The sequence below is a fragment of the Artemia sp. Qi Xiang Cuo genome, chromosome 15 (genome assembly GCF_049724085.1).
Source record: "Artemia sp. Qi Xiang Cuo chromosome 15, ASM4972408v1, whole genome shotgun sequence".
NCBI classification, from domain to species: domain Eukaryota; kingdom Metazoa; phylum Arthropoda; class Branchiopoda; order Anostraca; family Artemiidae; genus Artemia; species Artemia sp. Qi Xiang Cuo.
Window position 1 is genome coordinate 30,861,486 of NC_142808.1, and position 25,289 is coordinate 30,886,774.

A 25,289-nucleotide genomic window follows, 5' to 3' on the forward strand; every position below is an offset into this window, starting at 1 on the left:
CCTGGTGATATCATCTGAAAGAGCAAATACATTAGTGCTGCCAATAAAAGCGCAACGTTGATATGGGGAATTGTCTTATTATACCACTTTTACACCCCCCCCCCAAACTGTTCCACCCTTACAGAACATGACAATCTAGACTCCACTACCCACAACAACCTACCTCCAAAATAATAAATCTAAGTTATATGAAAAATATTATTGTGACGCTTCATGCTACAATTTCCCAAAAAGTTATCTAAGTAATGCCGAAAGCTTGAACTTAGACAAGCTTAAGGAAGTATGCATAACTGCGGGACTGCTGGATCTCGATGTTATTTCCATCACGGAGGTGCACAAACAAAATCCATCTTTACTAAATTTAAATGGTTACCATAAAGTTACCAAATTAAGGCCCCATGACCATCCTTAGGGGAAAAAAGCGGGCGGTATTTTCTGTTTGTTAGAGAATATTTGTGCCCAAGATCAATTCCTACACCAGATTTTAATGAGTTTGAAGAAATTCTTTGGGTATGCATTAGACCCAAGATTTTTCCCGTCCATTAAATATTATTATGGTTGGACTTTTCTATTTCGCTCCCAATCAAAACAGAATTTCATAGAAAAACTAAATGGCAGCATTGATCGAATTCAACTAAAATATCCTTACGCCGGAATCTTTTTATTAGGGGATAAAAATGATTTATCATTAAATCATGGAAATCAAACAAATGGTAGATTTCCCAACGACGAAGGGAGGCACCCAACTAGATGTTATTTACACTGATATAAAACAATACTATTAAATAAACCAACTCTGTTTCCTGCACTCGGCGGTAGCTACAATTATTCAATTAAAATTATCCCATATTTTGAGGCCAAACACAATTATAAGGTTACCGAAATTTGCTCCAGACCAGTAACAGATAAAGGCTTATTAAAATTCGGAAATTGGATAAACAAGCGAAATTTGGAGTGAAATTATAAATGCAGAGATGTTAATGACAAAGTCTTAGGGCTTCATGGACTCCTAACTAAACACTACATTGGATCATTCCCGGAAAAAAAAGTGTTCCACTGACCAACCGTTCTTCAATCATAACCTTAAAAAAATAATTCTTGAAAAAATTAAATGCCTTAAAGAAGGAAAAATTCTAGAGGCAAACAAATTATGGAAAAATTTAAAGAATCAACTTCGTAAGGCTGCACTAAAATTTCTACAAAAACGAAATAAATCACTTATGCAGTACTAATCCAAAAAAATGGTATGAGGAAATAAAATTTATATGTGGCAAATAACCTAAACAACTAAGCTTTAACCTAAATGAGCCTCCTATAAAAACTGTAAACAACCTAAAACGCTACCTTAGTTTGACTTCCCAACGTTACCTACCCTTGAGTTCAGAAGGAAGTTCCTCCTAAACCTCAAGATAATTTACCAATAATCACAAAACCTGAGATTACAAATAAAATCCAAAAATTAAAAAGAACCAGTATCTGCCCCCTATATATTCCGATCGTACTCGTAAATGCTTTCTTCGATAAAATCTCAGAGCCACTGGTAGATATTTTCAACAAGATCACAAAACAGGCGAATTCCCGGCTCTTTGGAAACAAGGTTACGTAACTCCAGTTCCTAAAAAGGGTGCCGTGGTTGGTTTTGACAAAGTTAGACCAATAACATTAACACCACTTTTTTCAAAGCTGTATGAATCATTTTTATCTGACTGGCGCAGGGTCTCAATTGCAGAAAGTATTGAAATTATGACAATTATGAAACGTCCCAAAGGTGGCAACGTCCCTCTATCTATTACATATGTATGACACAATACTTAAAAATCTAGAGATACCAAATACCTGGGCTAGTCTCATCTCAGTTGACCCAGAAAAGGATTACGATTATGTTGACCCTAATGTTTTAGTTGATAATCTTTCCCATGAGTTCCAAATCGACCGCTCTCTGGTAAAAATTATCTCATCATTCTTAAGTCAAAGATCTCAAGTGGTCAAATACATGAATACTTATTCTGAACCTCTACCAGTCTATAAAGGAATACCCCAAGGTAGTATAACTGGACCCATCTTATTCAGCGTTATGGTAAACAATTTGGCAGAAGATATTCCCTTATGATGGAAATTTATGTATGATATGACTCTACTAGAGGTCGCCAGGAAAAATATAAAAAGTGGTCCACTTGAAATCCTTGAAGATATTGCAACAGAAGCCCTCAAAAATAAAATGCATGTAAACCCACTGAAATCTACAATACTGACAATCAATTTCCTACCCCCTCATTTACGTCTATTCATCCAAGTGAAATTATGACACAAAAATATAAAACATCTAGGAGTAACTATAACTTCCGATCTTAAATGGGAAGCCCGTATTTCAAATATAACCAAGCAAGCCAATATTTCCCTAGCTTTCCTTAAGCAATTGGCAAAATATCAATGCCCTGCTCCTCATATTTTGAAATTTTACATATCTTTTATTCGCCCAACTCTCGAATATGCTTACCCTGTATGGCACTTCTCACTAAATAAAAATTTAACCAAAAGTTTGGAAACCATCCAGAAAAGGGCTTTAAAAACAATTGCACGGGAAGGGAAGTTGCCTTACTCTTACTTCTTACAAAAGTTTAAAATCAAAACCCTGGAAAACAAACGACATGATCTGTGCCTCCGTTTAAGTGATAATGCGAGAACCAATTCCGAACTGAAGACCCTTTTCCGCCTCCGCATAATCCTGAATGGAAGCCTCTCCGAAGAGAGACAAAAAATCCCATCCCCATTCTAGAACCTGTAAAGAATAAAACAAACATATATTTAGACAGCTTTATACCAACCATCACTCAAATCCTCAACACCTCAAATACCTCTTAATGAATTCATTTTTTTTATGACCTATTTTATTATATGCCGTTTTATGACTAAATTTTTAACTTTAATGTATGACCTGTTTGATGTGACATTATTTTAGCTACTTGAATGTTTTTCTTAATTGTTTAATTTATATTTGTCTGTAATGTGGTCTCTTTATATTTCTTAATGTTTTGGTGTCCCTGATCCTAATTTCATGGATATGCTCGTGATCGTTGTTGTTTACTTTTTTCTTGTGACACGAACTTATAATCGGCGATTTATCGCTTGTGGAAAGTTTTAAAAATAAAGCCTTATTCTATTCAATTCTATTCTATTCTACGTATTTGCTCCTGTTTTTGTATGTGTTTTTTTTTCTTTTTCTTTATTTTTGTTATACTCCATCGCCATGCCTTGTATTTTTGATGGGTTATAAAATAAATTAATTAATTCATATCGATTACTGTCTACATTCGTAATGAAAGAGGATTAAAAGCTTGCATGTTGCATACTACAATGCCATGATTAAGTTCATTCATTTGACCTCTATTTACTCTATCCCTGCGTTCAATATAGTTTGTTGTAAATAATTTCAGTTAATTATTGAAAAAGCGCAATTATTACACTCTACAGAACATCACTTAGACAACAAAATTGATTTCAAGCGAATAATTTGAAAATTGAAAGAAATGGTCAATGTCTTGTGGTTCAACTTTACCCTCTATATACACCTATATTGTTCTTACTGTACCACAAATTATCAGAGGCAACGCTATAGCGTTGCCTATAGTAAAGGCCATATGCCTTCAATGTTTTATTGTTAATTTTTTTCCCAGAGGTACTTCATATGGAATGGGTCGTCGTATAAACTTCAAAGGGGGCTCATTCGATTGGAAATCGAGAGTTCTAGTGCTCTTTTTCAGGGTTTAAAGTGATTGGAAGGCAACTAACACCTCTTCCATGCCCACCATTTTCCCAAACACATCCAATCAAAATTTTGAGATAGCCATTTTGTTCTACGTAGTTGATTTCCAGATAGAAATTATGTTTTTAAGGAGGACACTCTCCCCACAGCCCTCAGGGCAAGGGTAGTAAGTTATGCCCTGGGGGCATATAAGGTTTTTATAGAAAACTTTGTCGTACAAACTTCAAAAAGGGCTCATTCGATTGGAAATTTAAATGGCTAGTGCCTTTTTAATAGTCGAACGTGATTGGTAGGCAACTAACACCCTTTCCCCAAACATATGCAATCAAAATTTTGAGATAGCCATTTTGTTCAACGTAGTTGAAAGTTCTGGAAATTATATCTTTGAGCAGGACACTCCCCCGGCAGTCTTCAGGGCAAGGGTTATAAGCTATATCCTGGGGGCATATATGGTTCTTATGGAAGGAATGCTCGTGTAAACTTCAGAGAGGGCTCACTTGATTGGAAATTGAAAGTTCTAGTTCACTTTTTAAGCGTGAAAAGATATCGGCGGGCAACCAGCCCATCCCCCAAGCCCTTTTATCCCAAATGAATCAGATAAAAATTTTGAGATAGCCGTTTTGTTAAAAATAGTTAAATGATCATATAACAAAAACTCCGGTGTCGACAAAACCCCCCAGGGCCCAGGGAAGTTCTAGTTCACTTTTTAAGAGTCAAAAGAGATTGGAGGGAAACTAGACCCCCCCCCTCCAGGCCCTTTTTTCCTCAAACCCATCCGATAAGAACTTTGAGATAGCCATTTAAACAAAAATAGTTCAAAGACCATGTAACGAAAACTCCGGAGTCGACACAGGCCTCCAGGGCCCGAGGGCAGGCGTTGTAAGTTATACCCTGTGAGAATATAAAGTTCTTATGGAAGGGATGCTCGTAAAAAGTTCAGAGAGAGCTCATTTGGCTTAAAATTAAAATTTCTAGTTGAGGTTCTGACAGCCAATAGAGATAGAAGGACAACTACCCCCACCCCCCCAAGCCCCTGTTTCCCCAAATTCATCCGATAAAATTTTGAGATGGCCATTAATTTAAAAATTGTTTAAAAGTCAGATAACAAAACTCAGGGGTCGACGCAACCCCCCAAGACCTAGGGGCAGGCGCTGTAAGCTATGCCCTGGGGTATATATAGTTCTTAGGAAAGGGATGCTCATATGTACTTCAAAGAAGGCCCATGTAATTGGAAATTGAAAGTTCGAGTTCACTATATAGTCAAAAGAGATCCGAGAGCAACTAGCCCCCCTCCCCACGCCTTCTTTTTCCAAAACCATCTGATGAAAATTTTGAGATATAAATTTTGTTAAAAATAGTTCAAAGGTTGGATAACAAAAAATCCGGTATCAAAAAACCCCACCCCCAAGGGCCAGGAGGAGGGCGTTCTAAGTTATGCCCTAAAGGCATGTATGGTTCTTATGAAAGGGATGCTCGTATAAAGTTCAGAGAGAGCTCATTTGATTGGAAATTGAAAGTTCTAGTTCAGTTTTTGAAAGATAAGAGAGATTGGAGGGCAACTACCACCCCCCCAAGCCCCTGTTTCCCCAAATTCATCCGATAGGCCCGGGGCCCGGAGGAAGGCCCCCCAGGGCCCGGGGGAAGAAGTTCTAAGTTATGCCCTAAAGGCATGAATGGTTCTTATGAAAGGGATTCTCGTATAAACTTCATAGAGGGCTCATTTGATTCGAAATTGAAAGTTCTAGTTCACTTTTTAAGAGTCAAGAGATTTAAGGGTAGCTACCCCCCCCCCATGCCTTTTTCCCAAACCCATCCGCTACAAATTTATAGATAGCCAGTTTTTTTTAAATTGTTCAAAAACTAGATAACAAAAATTCCGGTGTCAACACAACCTCCAGGGCCCGGGGGGCAGGCTTTGTAAGTGTTTTCCTGGGGGCTTATATGGTTCTTATGAAAGGGATGCTCGTATAAACTTCAGGGAGGGTCGTAAATCGACATTGGAAATTGAAAGTTCTAGTTCAGTTTTTGGGAGTCAAAAGAGATTTGAGGGCAAGTTCCCCCCCCCCCGCCCCTGTTTCCCTAAATGCATCCGATAAAAATTTTTAACATTAAGTTAAAAATTGTTCACAAGTCAGATAACAAAAACTCAGGTATAGACACAACCTCCCAGGGCTCAGGGGCAGGCGTTGTAAGTTATGCCCTGGGGCATATATGGTTCATTATGAAAGGGATGCTCGTATAACCTTCTGAGAGGGCTCATTTGTATGGAAATTGAAAGTTCTAGTTCACTTTTTAAGAGTCGAAAGAGATCGGAGGGCAACTAGCCCCCTCCCCCTCCACGCCACATTTTCCTCAAACCTATCCCATAAGAACTTTGAGAGAGCCATTTTTTTGAGAATGGTTCAAAGATCATATAATAAAAACTCTGCCCATCCAATAAAATTTTTAAAATTGCCATGTCATTGTAAATAGTTCAAAGGTCAGATAAGAAAAACTCCAGTGTCGACGCAACCCCCCAGGGCCCGGAGGCAGGCGTTGTAAGTAATGCTCTGGGGGCATATATAGTTCTCAAGGGAGGGATGCTCGCATAAACTTCGGAGAGGGCTCATTTGATTGGAAAATGAAAGTCCTTATTCACTTTTTAAGAGTCAAAAGAGATCGGAAAGCAACTAACAGCCCCCCCCCCTCCTCCATGCCCTTTTTTCCTCCAACCCGTCCGATAAGAACTTTGAGATAGCCATTTTTTAAAACATAATTCAAAGACCATATAATGAAAACTCCGGGGTAGACATATCCCCCCCCCCCGGGGCCCGGAGGCAGGCGATGTAAGCAATGCTCTGGGGGCATATATAGTTCTTATGGAAGGGATGCTCGTCAAAAATTCAGAGAGGGATCATTTGAATGGAAATTAAAAGTTCTAGTTCATTTTCTCAGAGTAAAAAAGATCGGAGGGCAACTAGCCCCTTCCGCCCTCAACGCGTGTGGGTTTATCGGATGGATAAACCCATCCGATAAAAATTTGAGGTGACCATTTTGTTAAAAATAGTTCAAAGATCAGATATTAAAACTCCGCGGTCGACACAATCCCCCAGGGACAGACGTTTTCATTTATATTCTGGGCGTATATATGGTTTTTATAGAAGGGATGCTTGTTTAAAATTCAGAAAATCCTCCTTTCATTGGAAACTGAATTTTCTAGCTCACTATTTAAGAGTCAAAAGAGACCAAAGAGCAACTAGCCCCCACCACGTCCATTTCTTCAAAAACCCGAACGATAAAAATTTAAAGTTGACCATTTCGTTAAAAATAGTTCAGAAATCAGATAATAAAAACTACGAGGTTGACACAAACCCCTTTTTCACTTTGATATTGTTACGTTGATACCAGTTTTGATGCTTTGATAAATATTTGATTTTTAGAAAAAGTTTGATTTTGAAATAAAAAATCTTTAAAAACTTGGAACTTTTTACAATCAAAAACGAACAAAAATTAATTAAGAAAAACTTTTTGAAAAATAAGTTTTTCATAGAAAAGTAAAGACCATTTTAAACTTAAGCTCAGCATATACAAATACCTGATAAAATTCAAACTGAAAACGACCAGGAATTATTATTAAAGAATAAATGAAACCCAAAACGAACGGAAATTAAATAAACAATCATAGCAAAAAACAAGTAATAATACAAATGAATAAATAGATCTTAAAGCGAGAAATGCTTAGATTGAATATGAAAATCAAGCTTAAAACGAAAAAAAATATTTTGTTATTGAAGTATAAATGAAACTTAAGACAAACAAAAATTAAATAAACAGTCAATACAAACTAACATGCAATAGATATTAACGTAAATGAATAAATAAATCTTAAAATGAGTGAAACTTAAATTGAATGTGCAAATCAAGCTTGAAACGAACAAAATCACTACAAACAAGAGTTTGGGTATCGCCTCATTCTCTCACCGTGAAAGTCTAAAGCCTACTGCGTCATTGGCGCTTTACTGAAAACTATATGCGTCTTGAACAGTCTAGGAAAGCATAACCAACATCAAAATGAATATTTAACATAAAATGATATTAATTGTTGAAAGATCCATCAATTAAAGAATTTATTTCTCTGAATTTTATTCTTATTTTCAAAAGTGTAAGAACTGGAAAAGAACCTTTTTGTAATATAATTCGTTTTCAGTGAAGCTCCAATGACGCAGTAGGTTTTTGGGTATTTTCATTTGCAGTTAAGGAAGGGGGCAGTATCCAAACTCCTGTTTGTAGTAAAAATATATACGTCTTGAACAACTTTAGAAAGAGCAAATAAATTAAACTGAATATTAATTGCTGTAAGCTCATCAGTTCAAAAAATTTACTATAATTTTAATGTTTATTCTAAATTTTAAGTACAAAAGAAAATATTTGTAATAAAATTGGTTTTCAAGCATTTTTGTTGAAAACCAATATAAAATTTGGCTAACAAAAAGCTCGCTGCACAGGCTTACGGTGGCCTTCTCTGGGCAAGATCGTCAATAGACCCTGCCTGAACGGCAACTTGGGAGTCTTCATCCTCTGTTCTCTCGGGAGCAAGCTCGAGCCTGCGGTCCTTGCGAATGGATCGCATCATTTTCATAGTAATTTTACAAATTTTTCTTTTCTACTATTTTTTTTATATAAAAAAACACGTGATGGACCTATGTTTCTTGTTGTGTTAGCTACAATACATGTTCAAGAATATGTGGACACACCCAACCTGATATATATAAGAGATACTAACTTGTTCAGGGAATGATGTTTCTTGTAGCTCAGTGTCCTCATCTGCATAAATTAAAATGGTTTTCAAAGACCTTCGTAGGTATTCCTCATTGAAGTTCTGATTAGTTCCAACTAGAGAGCTCAAAGACATAGTGACTTGCATTTTGACTCTGGCAAAATTCTAGTAGACAAAAAATAATGATTATTTTTTAACTTGTATACATTTTTCTTTTTCTCAATTATTACATATCAAGCATGACAGATCTTACTCATTATGATGAATATCTTACAGACGTAAAGAAAACCCGTATTCTAGAAAAAAGAGAAGAATAAAAAGACAGAGGCGTCGTAAATCGTCCTCGCTTCGTTCGGGTGGCAAGTCAGGCAGTGGCGAATCCAGGGGGGAGGGGCGAGGGGGCGCCCCCTAGCGTAGTCTAAAGCAGTGTGATTTACTTAATTAACTCAAGTTTGCGTTAATTAAACTTGCTCCTAACGCAAGTTTATCGGATCAACCTAATTTGTTTCGATTTTTGGACTTTGAAGTTTAAACCTTGTTTTTGAAACTAAAGTTAACCAGCATATGCATATCAAATTTTTGGAAAAGAAAATACAGGTTATTGCCCTTGAAATAAAATATCTTTAGTTAGGTTTTTCGTCTTAAACATTCATTCCGTGCTAAAAGGGAGTTTGACTTAAAACAAATTTTGGAAACTTCTCTATTGTTCTAAAACTACTGATTATCTTTCATGGTATTAGAATAGACGAAATTGAGCGGCGTAAAAGCCTCGCCTATTTGGCCGTCTATTTAAAGTAGTGCATTTCTGACTTGCATAGTTTCAGTATTTTGTGAAATAGTTTTTGAAAGTTTAAGGCCACCTACGTTTTATACCAGATTTACAAAAAAGCCCTACTAAGGAAAAAAATCTTCTAGAAGTAGATCTCGTAAATAAAAGACATGTGGATTTTATAATAATTCATATTTATTTTTATTCTTATTATTCGAAAAAATAATTTTGATTAAGAGCTAGAAAATTATCAGGCATAAGCTTTAAATAGTACATTTTTTTGGTCAATATGGTTTAAAATTTCAAGGCTACACCAACCCTTCAATTCGGCTTTTCATTTTAACTTTATAACGTTTATACACGCCAATAAGTGATAGCAAGCATTAAATACATAATTTTATCTTTGGGCAGTTGCACTGTAAAATGTGCAGGAGATGCCGGGTATACTCCCTCACTAAAGAACTGAACAAGTCACATATACACTGAACTTGTCAAAAATTAAACATTGTCTAGAGAAGTAAGAGAACAGATAAATATCTAAAACAATTTCAAACATTAACAATTTTTTTCAACGTTAAAAAGAACTTACATTCCCAATTTCAAAATTTTGCCTCATGAGCACGTACAAAGAAGCTGATGCTTGTGATCTGACAACACTGACACAGGAGCTACAATGCCGCAGAAGCCGAAGACATAGGTCTGCACAAAGTTCTGTTTCTTCATCAAACAGAAGACTGGGATTCTAAAATTAAGTGAACAGAATAAAACACTGACAAGAATTTGGAAAACCTTAATAAATACAAACCAACCATTGGTATTTATGTAAGTCATCCTCAAAAATAGTTAAGAGATCAATTATTTTCATCGCAAGGAGGGACGACTCATCCACTGTTGGTTCCCCGGCCCTAATTATTAAATTAAATTCCCTTTTTATAACTTATATATAATAAGTCTTAATACTATTCCCTCTCTGTATTCATGTTTTCGCCCCTAGCCCTAATTATAAGATAAATGTCCTTTTTAAAACTTTAAGCTGACACTAACTCTAAGCTCATTTCTTCTTTTTCCGTAATAGTCCGTCATGTCTCAAGGGAAAAAGCTGCTAATTAAGACAACTATAAATTCAACCAGACAATGACTCATCTGTGCAGATCAGACCGTTATAACGCAGCATTGTCAGGTATTGTGCAGCTTCAATAGAAAATCTATGGATTCTTGAACCTACGTAGCTAAAACCTTGGGTGATTTGCCATGATTGGTCAGAACCTCGAAAGGTAAAAGTCTCTAAGGCACCATATATTTTGTGTTTTTCTATTATTGCAAGTTTTTAGAAGTCCCTTATTATTTCGCTATCATGCGAGTTAATAGTAAGTTTATATCCCTCTAAAAGTGGCTACATTTTATATTTTGGCCTAGATTATAGGTTTGGGGAGTCTGACGATCTTTTTATAGGAGGGCTACTCTCCTACGTTAGTAAGATATCTTCTATGAGAGAGGATATCTGAAAGTTCTAAAGATTGAGCCAGTTTTTTTTTTTTTTCAGATAAAATTACCGGTTCGGTTACACTTGAGGGGTTCATCCCCCCGATTAGTACCGAGCAGGGTGGTCTGAATATACGTGAATAGAAACGTTAAGGGTAGATTCCCAAAAGAGGTTTTCTCCTTCCAGAGACGATTTGGTAGGTTATAATGACTTAACCATACAACCTGTAACCTAAGTTGTTTTACACTGGATGTGGAGTGTAAGCCTCAGTATTAATCTAGCCCCGTAGCCAACAGATCAGACTTCTTTTGTCCTTAAAAAGAGCATAGTGTACTGTTTTAACTATATATAGACACACACATTTCGAGTTATTATTTCTTAAAATAACTCTCCTTTTCAAAAAAATACTTGGCACACTGAAGGCAATTTCTATTATGTGACTGTCTGCCAATCACAGTTGCAGGAGAAGCTTCAGACTAGAAGAGTGAAACACAGCCATTAGTAGATAATATTTCAAAATCGGGTTTTAAAGAATTTTGTTTGCAACGCCAATTAGAAAAAAAAACTGTAATTAGTATTAAAAATAAATGACACTAAGGTTATGTTTCTTTTTTCAAATTTTTCCCAGTTAGTTGCTCAGTTTAAGAATACTACCAGGGGAGCCAATAGTATTAGTATTAGTAGCAGCAGTCGCAACTATTCATAGTTGCAGTTAAAAGAAGTCATAGTCGTAGAAATTACAAAAAGTCACAGTTGCAAGTAGTCACAGTCACTGTGTCAAGTATTCGCAGTCCAGTTGGAAGTAGCTGCAGTCATAATGGTAAGTGGCGACAAACGCAAGTAAATATTGCAGCCAAAGCCAAAAGTAACCCTCATCACTGTTCCAAGTAGTCACATTCGCAATCACAAGCAGTTGTAGTCATAGTCGCAAGAAGTCAAACTCACAGTCGCAGTCGCAATAGTAGGAGTAGTAGTAGCATCAGTAGAAGCTGTGGTTACAACAGTACAAGTAGTTGCAGTAGCCCTCAAAGGTCCAATTTAATAACCTAAGCCTTTCCTGAGACAGTACTGATACGTTCTTTGACAATCTACATGTATATGGTGCGTTTTGATTTTGTTCAACATACACCCCAGCATCCCCTGAAAGTTTCATATTAATAAGAGTTTCATATTAATGCGCTTAGCTATTGCAGATAAATTGTAGATACGGCGTTTTAACATCCACATCTAAATTAACATCCTCCTCAACTTGCCCTGAAAGCTTCAACCTAATACCTTTATCCGTTCCAAATATATTACAAATACACCCTTACGACAAACTTAGATAGACACAGGGTTTATTGATTTCAATTCCAATAGTGTATCTGAAAGTTCTGACATAACACCTCTAATATCTTAGGAGAATATTGAAAATACACCCTTTTGACAATCTGGAAACCCATAACACCTTTTGATTTAATTTTACACCCCATGAACATTTCCTGAAAAATAAAACTTATTAGCCTTTTCTCTTCCTATGATATTGTATCTATGGAATTATGACAACCTGGATGCACTTAAACCCTGTTAAATCGTTGATTTAGTTCAATAGTATTAGCAGCAGTATTAATGGCAGTAACCTTGAAAGTTTCAAGTTAATACCCTTAGCTGTTTTTGAGATATTGCTGATGCACCCTATTTACAACCAGCATGCACAGAGTACCTTTCGATTTAATTTTATAGCATCCCTTTGATAACCCACCTGTGCATAATCTGATTGGATTCAGTCTAACATCCCCCTCAAAATGCCCTGTAAGCTTCAACTTAATACTCTACATCGTTCCTTAGATATTGCTGATACGCCATAACCTGCATGCACCTATTGTATTTGATTTAGCTCAAGACCGACTTAAACATTGCCTAAGAGTTTTACCTTAACACTCACAGCATTAGCGATAATAATAGTGGTAGTAGCAGTAGTAGTATCAGGAGCATTAGGAGTAGCAGTAGTGTTTTTAGTAGTATCAGTAGTAGTATTCACAAAGCACTCTTTTAGTTAGTTCAACATCTTTTCAGCCTGCTTTGATAGTTTCAACTTACTACTTTAAGCCACGTCTAAAAAACCAACAAAGAGAAGATCTTTCATAAGCCACTTCTGAGATACTGCTAATGCATCCTTTTGATAACCTGTATGCGCATAGTGTGTTTCATTTTACCCAAACATTCCTCTAAAATATCCCTGAAAGTTTTACCTTAATACCATAAGCCTTAGTAATAGTACTACTAGTAGCAGTGATATTACTAGTACTACTACCACTAGTAGTAGCATGCACATGGTGTCTTTTTATAAGCTATACATACCCCTCAACATACCCTGAAAGTTTCAAGTTAATACTCTAAGACTATCCTGAGACACTGCTGATACGCCCGTTTGACAGCCTGCCTATACAAAGCGTGTTTCAAATTAATTCAACATTCCCCTCAACATTTCCTGAAAAGTTTTCATTAATATTCTTAGCTTTAGTAGTAGTAGTAATAATATTAGCAGCAGCTGTAGTGGTAGCATGCACATAGTGCCTTTTAGTTAGTTCAACATCCCTCTCAACATGCCTTGAAAGCTTCAACTTAATAGAGTAAGCCGTTCAGGAGAAATTACTGATGCCTCACTAGTCGTAGTATTAATAGTGGAAGCATGCACATGGTGCCCTTTGGTTAGTTCAACATCCCCTTCAACATTCCCCGAAAGCTTCAGCTTATTAAGCCGTTCCTAAAATATTGCTTATATGCCTTTTGACAGCCCGCATGTACATAGCGTGTTTTGATTTAGTTCCAACTCCCCCTAACATTCTCTGAAAGTTTCACCTTAATACCATTAGCCTCAGTAGTGACAGTTGCAGTAGTATGCAGATAGCACCTTTTGGTTGGTTCAACATCCCCACAACACAGCCTGAAATTTTCAACTCAATGCTCAAAGCCCTTCCTGATATAATGCTGGTACACCCTTTTGACAACCTAGATTCACACAGTTGGTTTGGTTTAGTTCACCATACCCAATAAACATTCCCTGAAAGATTCACCTTCATACCCTCGGCCTCTGCAGCAATAGTTGTAGTAGTATTAGCATTTGTAGCAGTATGAACACAGTGCCTTTTTTTCAATATTCCCGTCAACATACCCATACACATTCAATTAAATATTTCATATTACCATAAATATAATATATAAATATTCAAATAAATATTCTCTGAAATTGTCACCTTAATACCCTTAGCCATAGTAGTAGTAGCAGTAGAAATACTAGTTGTAGTAGTAATAGTAGCGTGTACGCATTGCGTCTATCCTTAGCCATTCCTGAGATACACCCTTTTCACAACCTATATGGACATAGTGTGTTCTGATTTAGTTTAACAGTCTTGAAAGTTCCATCATCATTCCCTAAAAGCTTAACCGGAATTCCCTTGGCCTTTTTGGACATCAATGGTCTAGCATGCACTCCTTTCCCGATAAAAAAACACTATATGTAAATAATGGGCGAATTGTATGACTTACAGTTCATGCCCCAAGGGCTGTGAGGGGTCTTATCCCAAGAGACATAGTTATTGGACCTTTCAACTATGCTGAACAAAATGGTTATCTTAACATTTTGATCGGACGTCTTTGGGGAAAAAAGGGCCTATGAGGGAGACTGAATGCCCTCTAATCACTTTTCACTCCTCAAGAAAACTTTAAATTTCCGACCGAATGAGCCACTTCCAAAGTTTCTTTGATAACTCCTTTCATAAGAAGTGCCTTGGTGAATAGAAAAAAAAACAACAAATAAATATTACATAGGGCTCACTTCGCTCTTTACCTAGGCTGCACAAGCACTGCCAATGATAAGTGAACAAGCAACATATACGCTTTCAGGCAATAGAATAATGTTGCCGATTATCGACACAACTTAAATTTACTCCGTAGTATCGTGTCCGTTGACCGACATTCTTGAAAGAGCTCGATGCTTTGGATGAACAAATTTAACTCTTTGTCTAAAATTCGTTTCTAACATTGTTCGAGGTGTTTTTGCATCATTTATTTTACCAATAATACCACAACATCAATTGCAGGCTAATTATGAAGTGAAAATCAGTTGAAATCGCCCGGTTTCATCGGAGAAACAATTTTTTTACCCAACTACTAAAAACTCATCACGGCACTAAAACATCTCAGGCCAACACACCTACAAACACTCCTTCTCCATCACAATCTGTTCAAAGCTTCACTCTTTACTCCCTCAAATGAAATTCCTATTTCCTAAACTAACTTTGGAATCATGCGAATGTATATACGAAAAAAAAAACGAAACGTGACGTCATGATATCTCGCAAAAATCGTGACGTGATGCTCGCAAAAATCGCTCAGTAACCGAATATTGCGAGCGAAGCCAATAGAGGAAAGCGCTGCAGGCTAAATTTACGAGAGAAGAAGGCTCAAGTGAGGGGAGGGAAGAATAACAGTCGGTTCTAAGTATATACATGTATCTAAAATACAAACTCTGAAGATTATGAAAGAGTAAATATTAAATTCAAATATCAAAATGCGCTTGCTCTTACTTTTACACAAATATTGCTAAAATTGTTTCACTTAAAACTTTACAGTCGCAATTTTAGCAGTTATAATTGTACAAGTTAAAATTTCAGAGTTATGTTTTCCAGAACAATGTGTTCCCTTCCAGGCTATAAATCCACTAACAAAGCAAAAGGGATGTCAACCATATGTACCAAGATCTTGACGCAACTACAAATTCTATCTAATTCATTTAGGGACAGTATTTTAAGTGTTGCTAATCTAATGGCAAAATGAGTTGTTTCTAACATTATTTTTTACATTAACACTATATTACGCTATTATTAACTGAAAGCATGCATAGTTGACAATCAACATTAGTGTCACTCAGGATTTGCCAAAATTGTCTTGCATTATCCTTAACTGCCCCAGACCTCTAGCCCATAAATGTTGTCCTGCTTTTCCAAAATAAAAGAAAAATTAGTTTTTCGTATGGTTACTTACCTTATACACCAAAGATCTCTGAGTGGCAAAAATATTTTGCAGCAATGATGTACTTTGATTGGTTTCTAACAGATGAAGTAAAACTCGTAAAACACTTGACAACAGGTTCTGATTCTCAGTTTGTGAAGTTACCTATTAATAAATAAAAAAAAAAAATCTTAAAAGAACAAATATGACACAGTTGAGGCTTATGGCTTTCATATACTTATTTCAATAATGGTTAACAATTACTGTTAAAAATTAATAAGCAGAGCTAGGGTGCAGGCAGAATTCCTGGGAAGGTGTCGCCAAATTAGATGTTTCCTCCATCAGGGATACATTCTGTGGCGACTAAATTTGTGACCAGAGCAAAATAGATAAGCGAATTTAGTTTCATTAAATTAATAAAATGGGAATATGATAAGATATGAATATTTTGGGTAAATAGCCAACTTCTTCCTAGTATGCTGCTACTTTATATAAATACACGGTGGGGGAAAAACCCATCAGGAATCCAAAAGAGGTAACTAGATTTATCTACGTCACCCAACACTACAATAAAATTTAAGCGGTAATTGGGAAGTCAAAGAATCGACTAATGGCATATCGACTAATGAGAATATCCACTCATGTTTGGCAAAATCATTTTCATTGAGGGATCTTTGGTCTAACTTTTTTTTATTTATGCGAAACAGACGCAAAATGAGTTGTTCATTGTGTTGCAGCACAAAGGATTATTTTTAAATAAGTAAATTTTTAATTTTTTAATAGACACTTAAAATTTATATAATAAGGATTGATTCTTTCATTTTTCCACTTCTTTTCTTTCTTAAAAATGTTTGTCTCTTTAAAAAAATTTTCTTAATCATATTTATTTTTCCGTCAAGAAACAACGTCTCACCTTTTTCAAGCGAGAACTTAGAAGGAAGAGCTTGTTCATCGTGGCAATTTGTATTAACAACATTTTAAAAAGAACAACAACCCCAAAAGCAACACCCTCAAAACAACAACCTCAATTGACGCATGCAAAAAGATACACTGAATTAAGGTTAAACGCACTTGGAGGTGTCAAGGCTGTGGATGACTGTAAGCTCAAGGACAAATATTAAGCGTCATTTGGCATTTAATAGAAAATTGAAGTTAAATCACACAGACAAGTCTAACAATTATGCAACTTGTAACTTTATAGATCGTGGAAAACCAAACAAAACTGATGTTTTATGTGTCCTTCAAATAGACCCCAGCGATAGTAACTCCTCGTGAAGAAAGGTCACAAAAAACCTACTCTTCAGCTGTTTTGTCATAATTTTAGTAGCGACAACAATCATATGATATTGGTATAGTAATAATAACAAACGTGATACAGTTGAAATTATTTGAGAATTCTCCACTCGGATTAAGCTACAATTTTTGAGAGAAGAGCTTCAATACATACATCATTCAATCTAGTAAATAAGTCAAAATGCTAATACTACTTTTTACGAAAATATTTCTAAGTTTCACCGTTTTTCAAGCATGCATAGCCCCGTCAACAATAATTGACGAAAATAATTAACACAAAAATGACTTAGAAATTTTTTTCTAAAAACCAATGACAAAATCAGAGTCCTTGAGCAAGACATTCTCAATGTTTTCTCTCTGGAAGTTCCAAATGATTGCCTAAAACTAGACAAGGCATTTCAAGTTCTCTATTAAAGAAAGAGGAAAAAAATGCTAACAAATAAAGGATTATATTACAATACAGTAAACCGATATAACTGATGACTATTAACCAAGCATTTACAGCTTGGTTAAGTTGCGGTAGAGTAACAGCACAATTTCCATATGCTGAAATACATATTTCAGGTGAGAAAACTTGCAATTTATTTTCAAAAATTCTCAAATCAAATAATTTATTTTCAATACATAGCGTATTCTTTTCTCATTCAAATTATTTACTTTTCCAAGTATTTATTGCAATGCATAAGTTTTAATATTCTAATTCAGCCTTTAGCGATTCTGATTCAGCACATCTGATTTCAGCATCATCAATTACTGAATGGCACTCTCGCTTTAGGCAAGCTAAGCACTATGAACTATGCCAATTTACTGGAATCTTGATAGCCAGCAATTGAATTTAACTATTAATCAAAAAACATTAGCAAAGCTCTTTCTAATTTAGAAGCGGAATGCAAGTAAAAATTAAAATAGGAAAGCAACCTTAATAATTGTTTCAATCGTATCTAGGACAACAAGGCCTGCTTGAGTAGACAGGTTTCCTTCGATATGACTGTCTAGGTCCACATCAACCTTCACTTTTTCCCCGGGATCTGAATTCTGATGCTTCCAAGATCCATAGTCTTTCCTCCAGCGAAGACCAGTTGATCGCTCTGATCCATAGGGACTTGGAGAAGGATTTCTTTCTAAAATTAAAATGAACAGAATATCTCTCTTGCATTATATAGGGTACTAAAGAAAGTTTGTTTATATTTTGTCTGTCTAGAAATGTTTTATCTTAGAGTCCAATATATCCCAAGCTCTACATTTTCCTAGTTTTTTTTTTTTTTTTTTTTTTTTTTTTTTTTTTTTTTAGGAGAACGACACTAGTAGAAATACAATAAGCACAGGACAACCACTTGATCTTGTCCTGTAGCATCTTTCCTAATGTACACTGCAATGACACATATCAGGGACAGTGCTTCCGTTTCTTTTGTTCGAGAATCGGGCAAAGATAGGTATAAACCAACAGATTTTTGCTAGACTCGAAGAAAACGTTAGCAAAAAAATCGATCGACGTTCTTCTACATTTGGTCCGTTTTTCTGAATTTGACCGATTTTGGAACCAAATAAAGCGATTTTCCTATTGGCTTTGATAAGTGAAACACACATTTGTGCCCTAAACTTTTCATACTAACGGCCCAGTTCAAATTGGTGAATAAGATGTTTCAAAGAAACACAACAAAAATTATTAAACCCTCAATTTTCAACAAAACTAGGACAGTTGTAAATTTTCTAATTTGATCATTTGTAGCCCAGTACAGAGAAGCAAAATAAATTTGATAACAAATTTAGTTCATTTTTGTTTATTATACCCTACTGTGTACCCCTGACTCCCCTATATAATCTACACAAGCACCTTCACTGCCTAAGAGAAAGTAAAGTGAATAATTATTCAAGTTCCTACTTGGCATAAACAGAGCATGCCCAATAATTAATAATACAAATTCTTAACTAAAAATAAGAATATTTGCTAATAAGCGGCAAAGAAATATTCCATATACTATTCAACTACATGTATTTAAGTCTAAACACGAACAAAAAGTAAAACAAAATTACTTATAATAACCAAATGATTACACTGGGCACACTCAGGAAATTTTTCAGTTGAGTGCAGTAAAACTTTGTGCTAGGGACTAGATGGATAGCAACTCTTAATTTCGCTTTTTAATTTCATTTGAATTAATATATATATATATATATATATATATATATATATATATATATATATATATATATATATATATATATATATATATATATATATATGTTACCGGGAGTCCGGGACGGCTACACGGCAGGCTTCTATTCCCAAACAAAGTAAGTCTCTTTCTCATGTCACCAGACCACAACACAGGAAGCCGAAAAAAATGATATAGCAACGAATCTACTAAAAACATTCAAGGCTCTGAATTTCTGAAGAAATGTCGCATCAGACAGTTTAACCTTCAAATAAAGACACTAATAAAGAAGGATACACATCTTTTGAAACTATCCGAATTTAGTAGCTTACGAAAAGAGTTCAAATCGTTCTGGCATTTTCATCCTTCTTTGTTAATATGATTACGACTTGCCTCTGTCACATTTTTTTTCAACCCGTCCCAAAGGCTTAGTCCTCGTAGGAATAGTCTAATAGAAAAAACGGTGAAAATTATTTTGAACGCAATAACAAAGAAATAGAAAACATCATGAAGGTTTAGGAAGTTTTGCCCGGATCGGAGCGAAAGCAACCATTTTTCTTTCTTTCTTTTTGTCGTCGAGTCTTTGACTAACCTGTTAAAAATTTTCCTCATTTTTTAATGTCATCTCAAATGCCAATTGAGAGTTAGTCAAATTATAAATAATTTTGCATGAGAGAACGAGCCTGATTTTCGAAGTTAGAAGGCAAATATAAAATGTTCAATGCTCTGCATTTATTTTCCACGAATAATTCCCTATTTTTTGTTTTGTTTTGAAATCTTAAAAAAAGCTGATTCATGCGGATAAATTACCAAACGTGTTTTTAAAAAATGAGAGTAGATATATTCTGGTATTGAAAAGTTTTAAATAAATAAATTTTTATTTTTACACAGCAACTATCGGTTAGAGAAATCATTCATGTGATACGAACCAATACCATTTTTTTTCTCAATGAAAAGAAAATATGTTGAAGAATCTTGATGTTTAAGCCTACCTTGCTAGAATAGGCACCTTTTAGATTCTAGAACTGAGCACAAACTGGATCCATTTAGTCAAGACCTGTGGCAGATGAAGGTAAAGCATGAGACTCACTATAAGCTTAAGTACATTCACACTGATCATATTAACAAATTTTCTAAGACGACCTATGTCCATTAGGAGACAACAGGTGAGCCAAATAAACATTACATAGATAAAGGAGAATTTAAAAAGTGGTTTAAGATCATACACAATAGCTAGACATAATGTTTATCCAACATAGATGTAATTAAACATACAACGTTGTCATAATATAATATAAAAATACATACACACGTATAATAATCTCTAATTCAGTCTCCTGTTAGTTTTAGTATAATATTGAAGGAAACAAAAAATATTTGATTATCAGCCTTAACAGGTCAGCTGAGAAGAATAATTTTAAAAAACCACCAGACAATGTGACAATTAGCATGCAAATCATTCGTTAAAAGCTGTTAAAATATGAACCATCACACCATGCAACATACACCGAATACACGGTGTTCCTACCTTGTATAGTAAGCGGTGCAACATAAAACTGTGAGCTCCCTAGTGATCTCCCATCAACTGTGTTTCCTAAGGCATAAAATAGTATGAGTACTCTAATGGCATAGACTCCATAATATAAAAGTAAAAAAAAAAAAAAAAAAAAAACTGCTTCAGGAAATATTTACATCTGGTATGAGCTCCTTTGGTCTGCTTAAAGAAGTCTAGATCTGTGGGGACTGTTGAGTATAAGCCCTTTACAAGCTAGGAGAAACAAGATTCAATGATAATTTCTAGATTACGCGGTGTTGTCTTTCAAACAAAAGTTTATTAAAAGAACTTTGACTGCTAGCCACTAGCCAGGTAACTGCAAGGAAGTTTTTTGGGGACCCAAACTCGGGGAAGGGGAGGGTGGGTCACTAGAAAAGCAAAAAAAAAAACCGGCATATTATGTAAAAATAAAAAAGTGCATGAGTTAATTTCTGGTGGAGCCATAGCCATAACCCCTGCATGCGTTCTAAGTTGTTTGAGCTACCTGTCCAGGAAAGTTTTAGCGTTAAAACTCAAGGTACACATATTAGATATATCAAAATATCGCAAGTAATTTTGAAAACCTTGAAAAATAATTTTTATCTATTCATTACGCGCAAACTGTTAGCAAAAAAATAAAATACCGGGTGTTTTATCTGCAAAAATTCTTGAATTTAACTTCATCGATAAACCAGGGGCGTCAATTCACGAAAATTTATGAGGGAGAGGGGGCAAAATGTATGTTTCAATATGTAAGGGGGGACGGGGCTGCAAATTGGCCGCTTTTTAATCATTACAATGAAAGTACCGAAAAAGGCTTTTTTAAAGAAAACACTCGAAAAACCGTATTTTTTAATCGGGGTGGGGAGGGGGTTCTATAGGGGAGCACAGCCCCCAATTTATGCCCCTGTATCGCAAAAAACAAACATTCTCGTTTATGCAAGTATTTGCCTGCGCTAAAGATAGAAAATTGTCATTTACTAAGATACCCAGAACCAAGATGAATAGTAAACCCTTTAGAGAGAAACGTTTTCGGCTGAAGTTATACATGGGGGTTCTCTAATTTGGACCAACCTCTGCCAGGAAACTTTTTGACAGATTACTTTAATCCAAATCTGCGTTTTATATTTCTCCATAAATATCCTCGATCTCTTAGCATACTTTAAAGCCTTCTGCTAGTTCTTCTATATACTCATGAGAAAAAATTACAGCACCATTATTGACCAACCTTATTGCTTCATTTAGCGAACCAACACGTTCAAATACTCCTACAAGTTTAGACCATAAGGAGCTCTAATCTTCAAACGATTCCGAACTTTCTTCGATATCACTCATTCCACTGATCAACAACAAACTCAACATGGTTGCGAGTTGACAAGATCGAAAACCCTTGTCAACTTTTGCTTCATTTAGCGAACCAACAGCGTTCAAAATAGTCCATAACAAGTTTAGACCACAAGGAGGATGCCCTTCAACTTTCTAAAGCGATCTTTGAATTTTTTCTTCGTTATCACTCATTCCCACTTATCAACAACAAACTCAACATTGGTTGCGATGTTGAGTTTGACAAGGGTTTCCGATCGAAAACCCTTGTCAACTTTTGCTTCATTTAGCGAACCAACAGCGTTCAAAATACTCCATAACAAGTTTAGACCACAAGGAGGATGCTCTTCAACTTTCTAAAGCGATCTTCAAATTTTTTCTTCGTTATCACTCATTCCCACTTATCAACAACAAACTCAACATTGGTTGCCATCCTCTGCCCATTGACAATCCGTGTATGGATCATTTTTATCGGTACCTTTTACCCAGTTCTTTACTACCTTCTTTGACTGGGAATAGGCTAGTCAATTGAAGGAGCATTGTCTGGCGTTCTGATCAACACTGTGGTAAAGCGATTTGCTTAGTCTTTACATGGAATCCCACTTTATTAACTCTCGTGCCACAATTTCACTTTGGTGGCAAATATTGTCAAATCTTCAATTATTCATGCGCCACCACTTTCTGTAAAACAACGAGGGGGGGGGGATTTCAGTTTAAACCTATTTTTTTTTCATACAAAATTCCTTGAAAGATTCATGTTGAATGAGGTCAAATATGAACCACTTTAATAAGGATTTGTTCCTTTATTCTTTGGGACATTATTCTTTATGAAAGGCATTTTTTTTTTCTACGAGATTCGAAGCATCAGCAAAGCTGACATGCAGCTAATCTTAGCAAATTAGAGTTTAACTTTATCTTACACAAAGATTGAATACCCTTTTAAAGGAGTTTAAAACTGGCTTACTGGGAATTATTCCTGCTAGGAGATTGATTCCGATATACTTACAAGTTACCTTAATTCTTATGGTGACCATATTGAAAATTTCCTGAGAAGTAGGGTATAATATAACTTTGAAAAACACTGACATAGTTGTCACGACAAGACACCTGAAGTGAGGAAGACATAGACAAATTATTACCTTATTACTTTCTGAAGGATCTTGGTCCCCTCTCAGAGGACAGGGGGATTAGACACGGGATCATCTAAAACAATAAAAATTTGCATAAATATAGACATCCTCTTTTCGCAAATACGCCTACCTCGTATAAAGATGTTTTGCCATAGCTGGAATCTGGAAAAAGCCCTAATATATCCAAAGGGGAATCCTAGTTACTATCTACTCCCCCCTCCCCCCCCGGCCAAAATTCTAGCTACTGTGCCACAATCATAACTCAATAAAATACATCGAAACATTTTGGAGAGCAGAATATCAAATATAATAAAAACTTTTACCTCGCCGTCTTTGTATAAGTTCACTCCTAGCCGATCCTTGGCCACCAATCAACATATCCTCCAGCTTCGATTTAATGTCTGATGCCCGACTTGAAGACGGTTGAAGAGAACGCTTAAAAAACCGTTTTCCCTATAGGACAAAATGGTCAGTCAAATATATTCCTTACATAAGTTTTGACACCTAGAATTTCCATACACATAAATTTAAAACAATAATACCTCACTATTGTTACATTACATTTCTCATTCTAGGATAAACAACTTGTCATTTGATAAAACTACAGTTACATTATAGCATTAAAACAGAATTTATAACAAATGATTATTATTCATTGGTTGTAATCAATACTGGTTGTATAGTTTAGTAACCGGTCATTATTTAAAGCGTTTACTACCATTTTCGAAAACCAGTCAAATATTCTCAGGCTCGTATCTTTTGGTGTAACGTTAATCTTTATGAATTATATATATATTTAGAGTCAGCAAATTTTTTAATTCTTTTGATCTATTTATTGTTATAAGAATTCCGATTTTAAAAATTTAAGTTACTACTGGGCCGAGTCGTTTCTTAATTAAAATTTGTTACCACGAACTATTTTATTTTAGGAATTCATACTGCCTTACTAAAAATTCACTTCTACGAGACTAGAATAATGTATATACCTATTTAAGATGGTTGGATTGTCTTTAAACCTGATTTACATTAACAAAAATAAAAACATAAGCCATAAATCAGAAACTCTATACAAAACTGAAATTGAAAATAAAAAAGTTTTCTTTTAACATAAATGATCTCTAGAATGGGCAGGTGCTAATTATGTTGTAACTTACCTTATATTCAAAGCAGGAAATCGCTGAATACAGAACTTCTAACAATCCAAGCAATTTTGATGAAGGAATTTCAATCCACCATAAGCGAAGGACAGAGTGGTCTATGTTTTTCAACACCCAGAGAAGGCAGACTAAGAGATTTCTGCTGGCCTCAGGACTTAATGAAGCTTTTCGAGCCTGCAGAAATTAGGTAAAAAAGGTTAAATTAAACGTTCAATCCCTAATATATCTATTTTGGACGCATTGAACCTGAAGCAACGACAAATATGCAAAACAGACCATACTAGGGATAAGTCATGTAACAATACCTAAAATATCAATCCCTTTTTCGGAGTTATTTCCTTATTTCTCTAAGATTATGCCAAAATTTAATCATGCTGATAAATTATCATGGATGACTTTTAACTAAATGAATTTTACATACTTGGAATTGCACACTTCCTCTGCTGTGTGCTTTTATTTATTTTATATGATAACCCTGGTTATATACAATTATATACACACTAAAGTACTAGTCTATATGGTGAACATTCATATGCAAGGGAGGTTAGTGCACAATTTGGCTGAAAAGAGTTAGAGGAAAAGAAACATGTGTTTATTTCACAGAAAAAAAACAAAACAACTTAAAATCAATAACCTTTCAAAATGGCGAGCCCTTTGAATACTTTACAAGTTGATTCTGTTTTGTATGTTACTATTAATCCTTCAATCTTTTCGTGTTCCGGTTTCTATTAACAAAAGCCAAACTTTAATCAACGAGCAATACAATTGATAGCTTGATAGCAATAACGATTGATCTACAAAAGGACTCTCTCATGCTGGATGGAATTATTTACGATTATTCGAACAGAGAAAATAAAATTATGACTATTAGAAAAAAAAAGATAGGTTAAAGTGATGGCCTATGGGGCGTCGCAGGTTATTGTGCACGTTTCA

At 35.3% G+C, this 25,289-nt stretch overlaps 1 protein-coding gene across 2 annotated transcripts in view; it reads right to left on the reverse strand.

The window, feature by feature from the left end:
- Zir (dedicator of cytokinesis) overlaps nt 1-25,289 on the reverse strand; it is a 233,248-nt gene that overhangs the window by 92,862 nt on the left and 115,097 nt on the right. The window contains exons 24-30 of one of the 2 annotated variants that reach the window (XM_089101688.1): nt 24,354-24,530; nt 23,523-23,652; nt 20,741-20,806; nt 17,975-18,177; nt 15,797-15,928; nt 9,878-10,030; nt 8,526-8,684 (exon numbers count right to left, since the gene is read on the reverse strand). In XM_089101688.1, coding sequence (XP_088957814.1) covers nt 8,526-8,684; nt 9,878-10,030; nt 15,797-15,928; nt 17,975-18,177; nt 20,741-20,806; nt 23,523-23,652; nt 24,354-24,530 — 1,020 coding nt within the window. The remainder of the gene's footprint in view (nt 1-8,525; nt 8,685-9,877; nt 10,031-15,796; nt 15,929-17,974; nt 18,178-20,740; nt 20,807-23,522; nt 23,653-24,353; nt 24,531-25,289) is intronic. The other variant, XM_089101690.1, reaches the window with a different exon arrangement.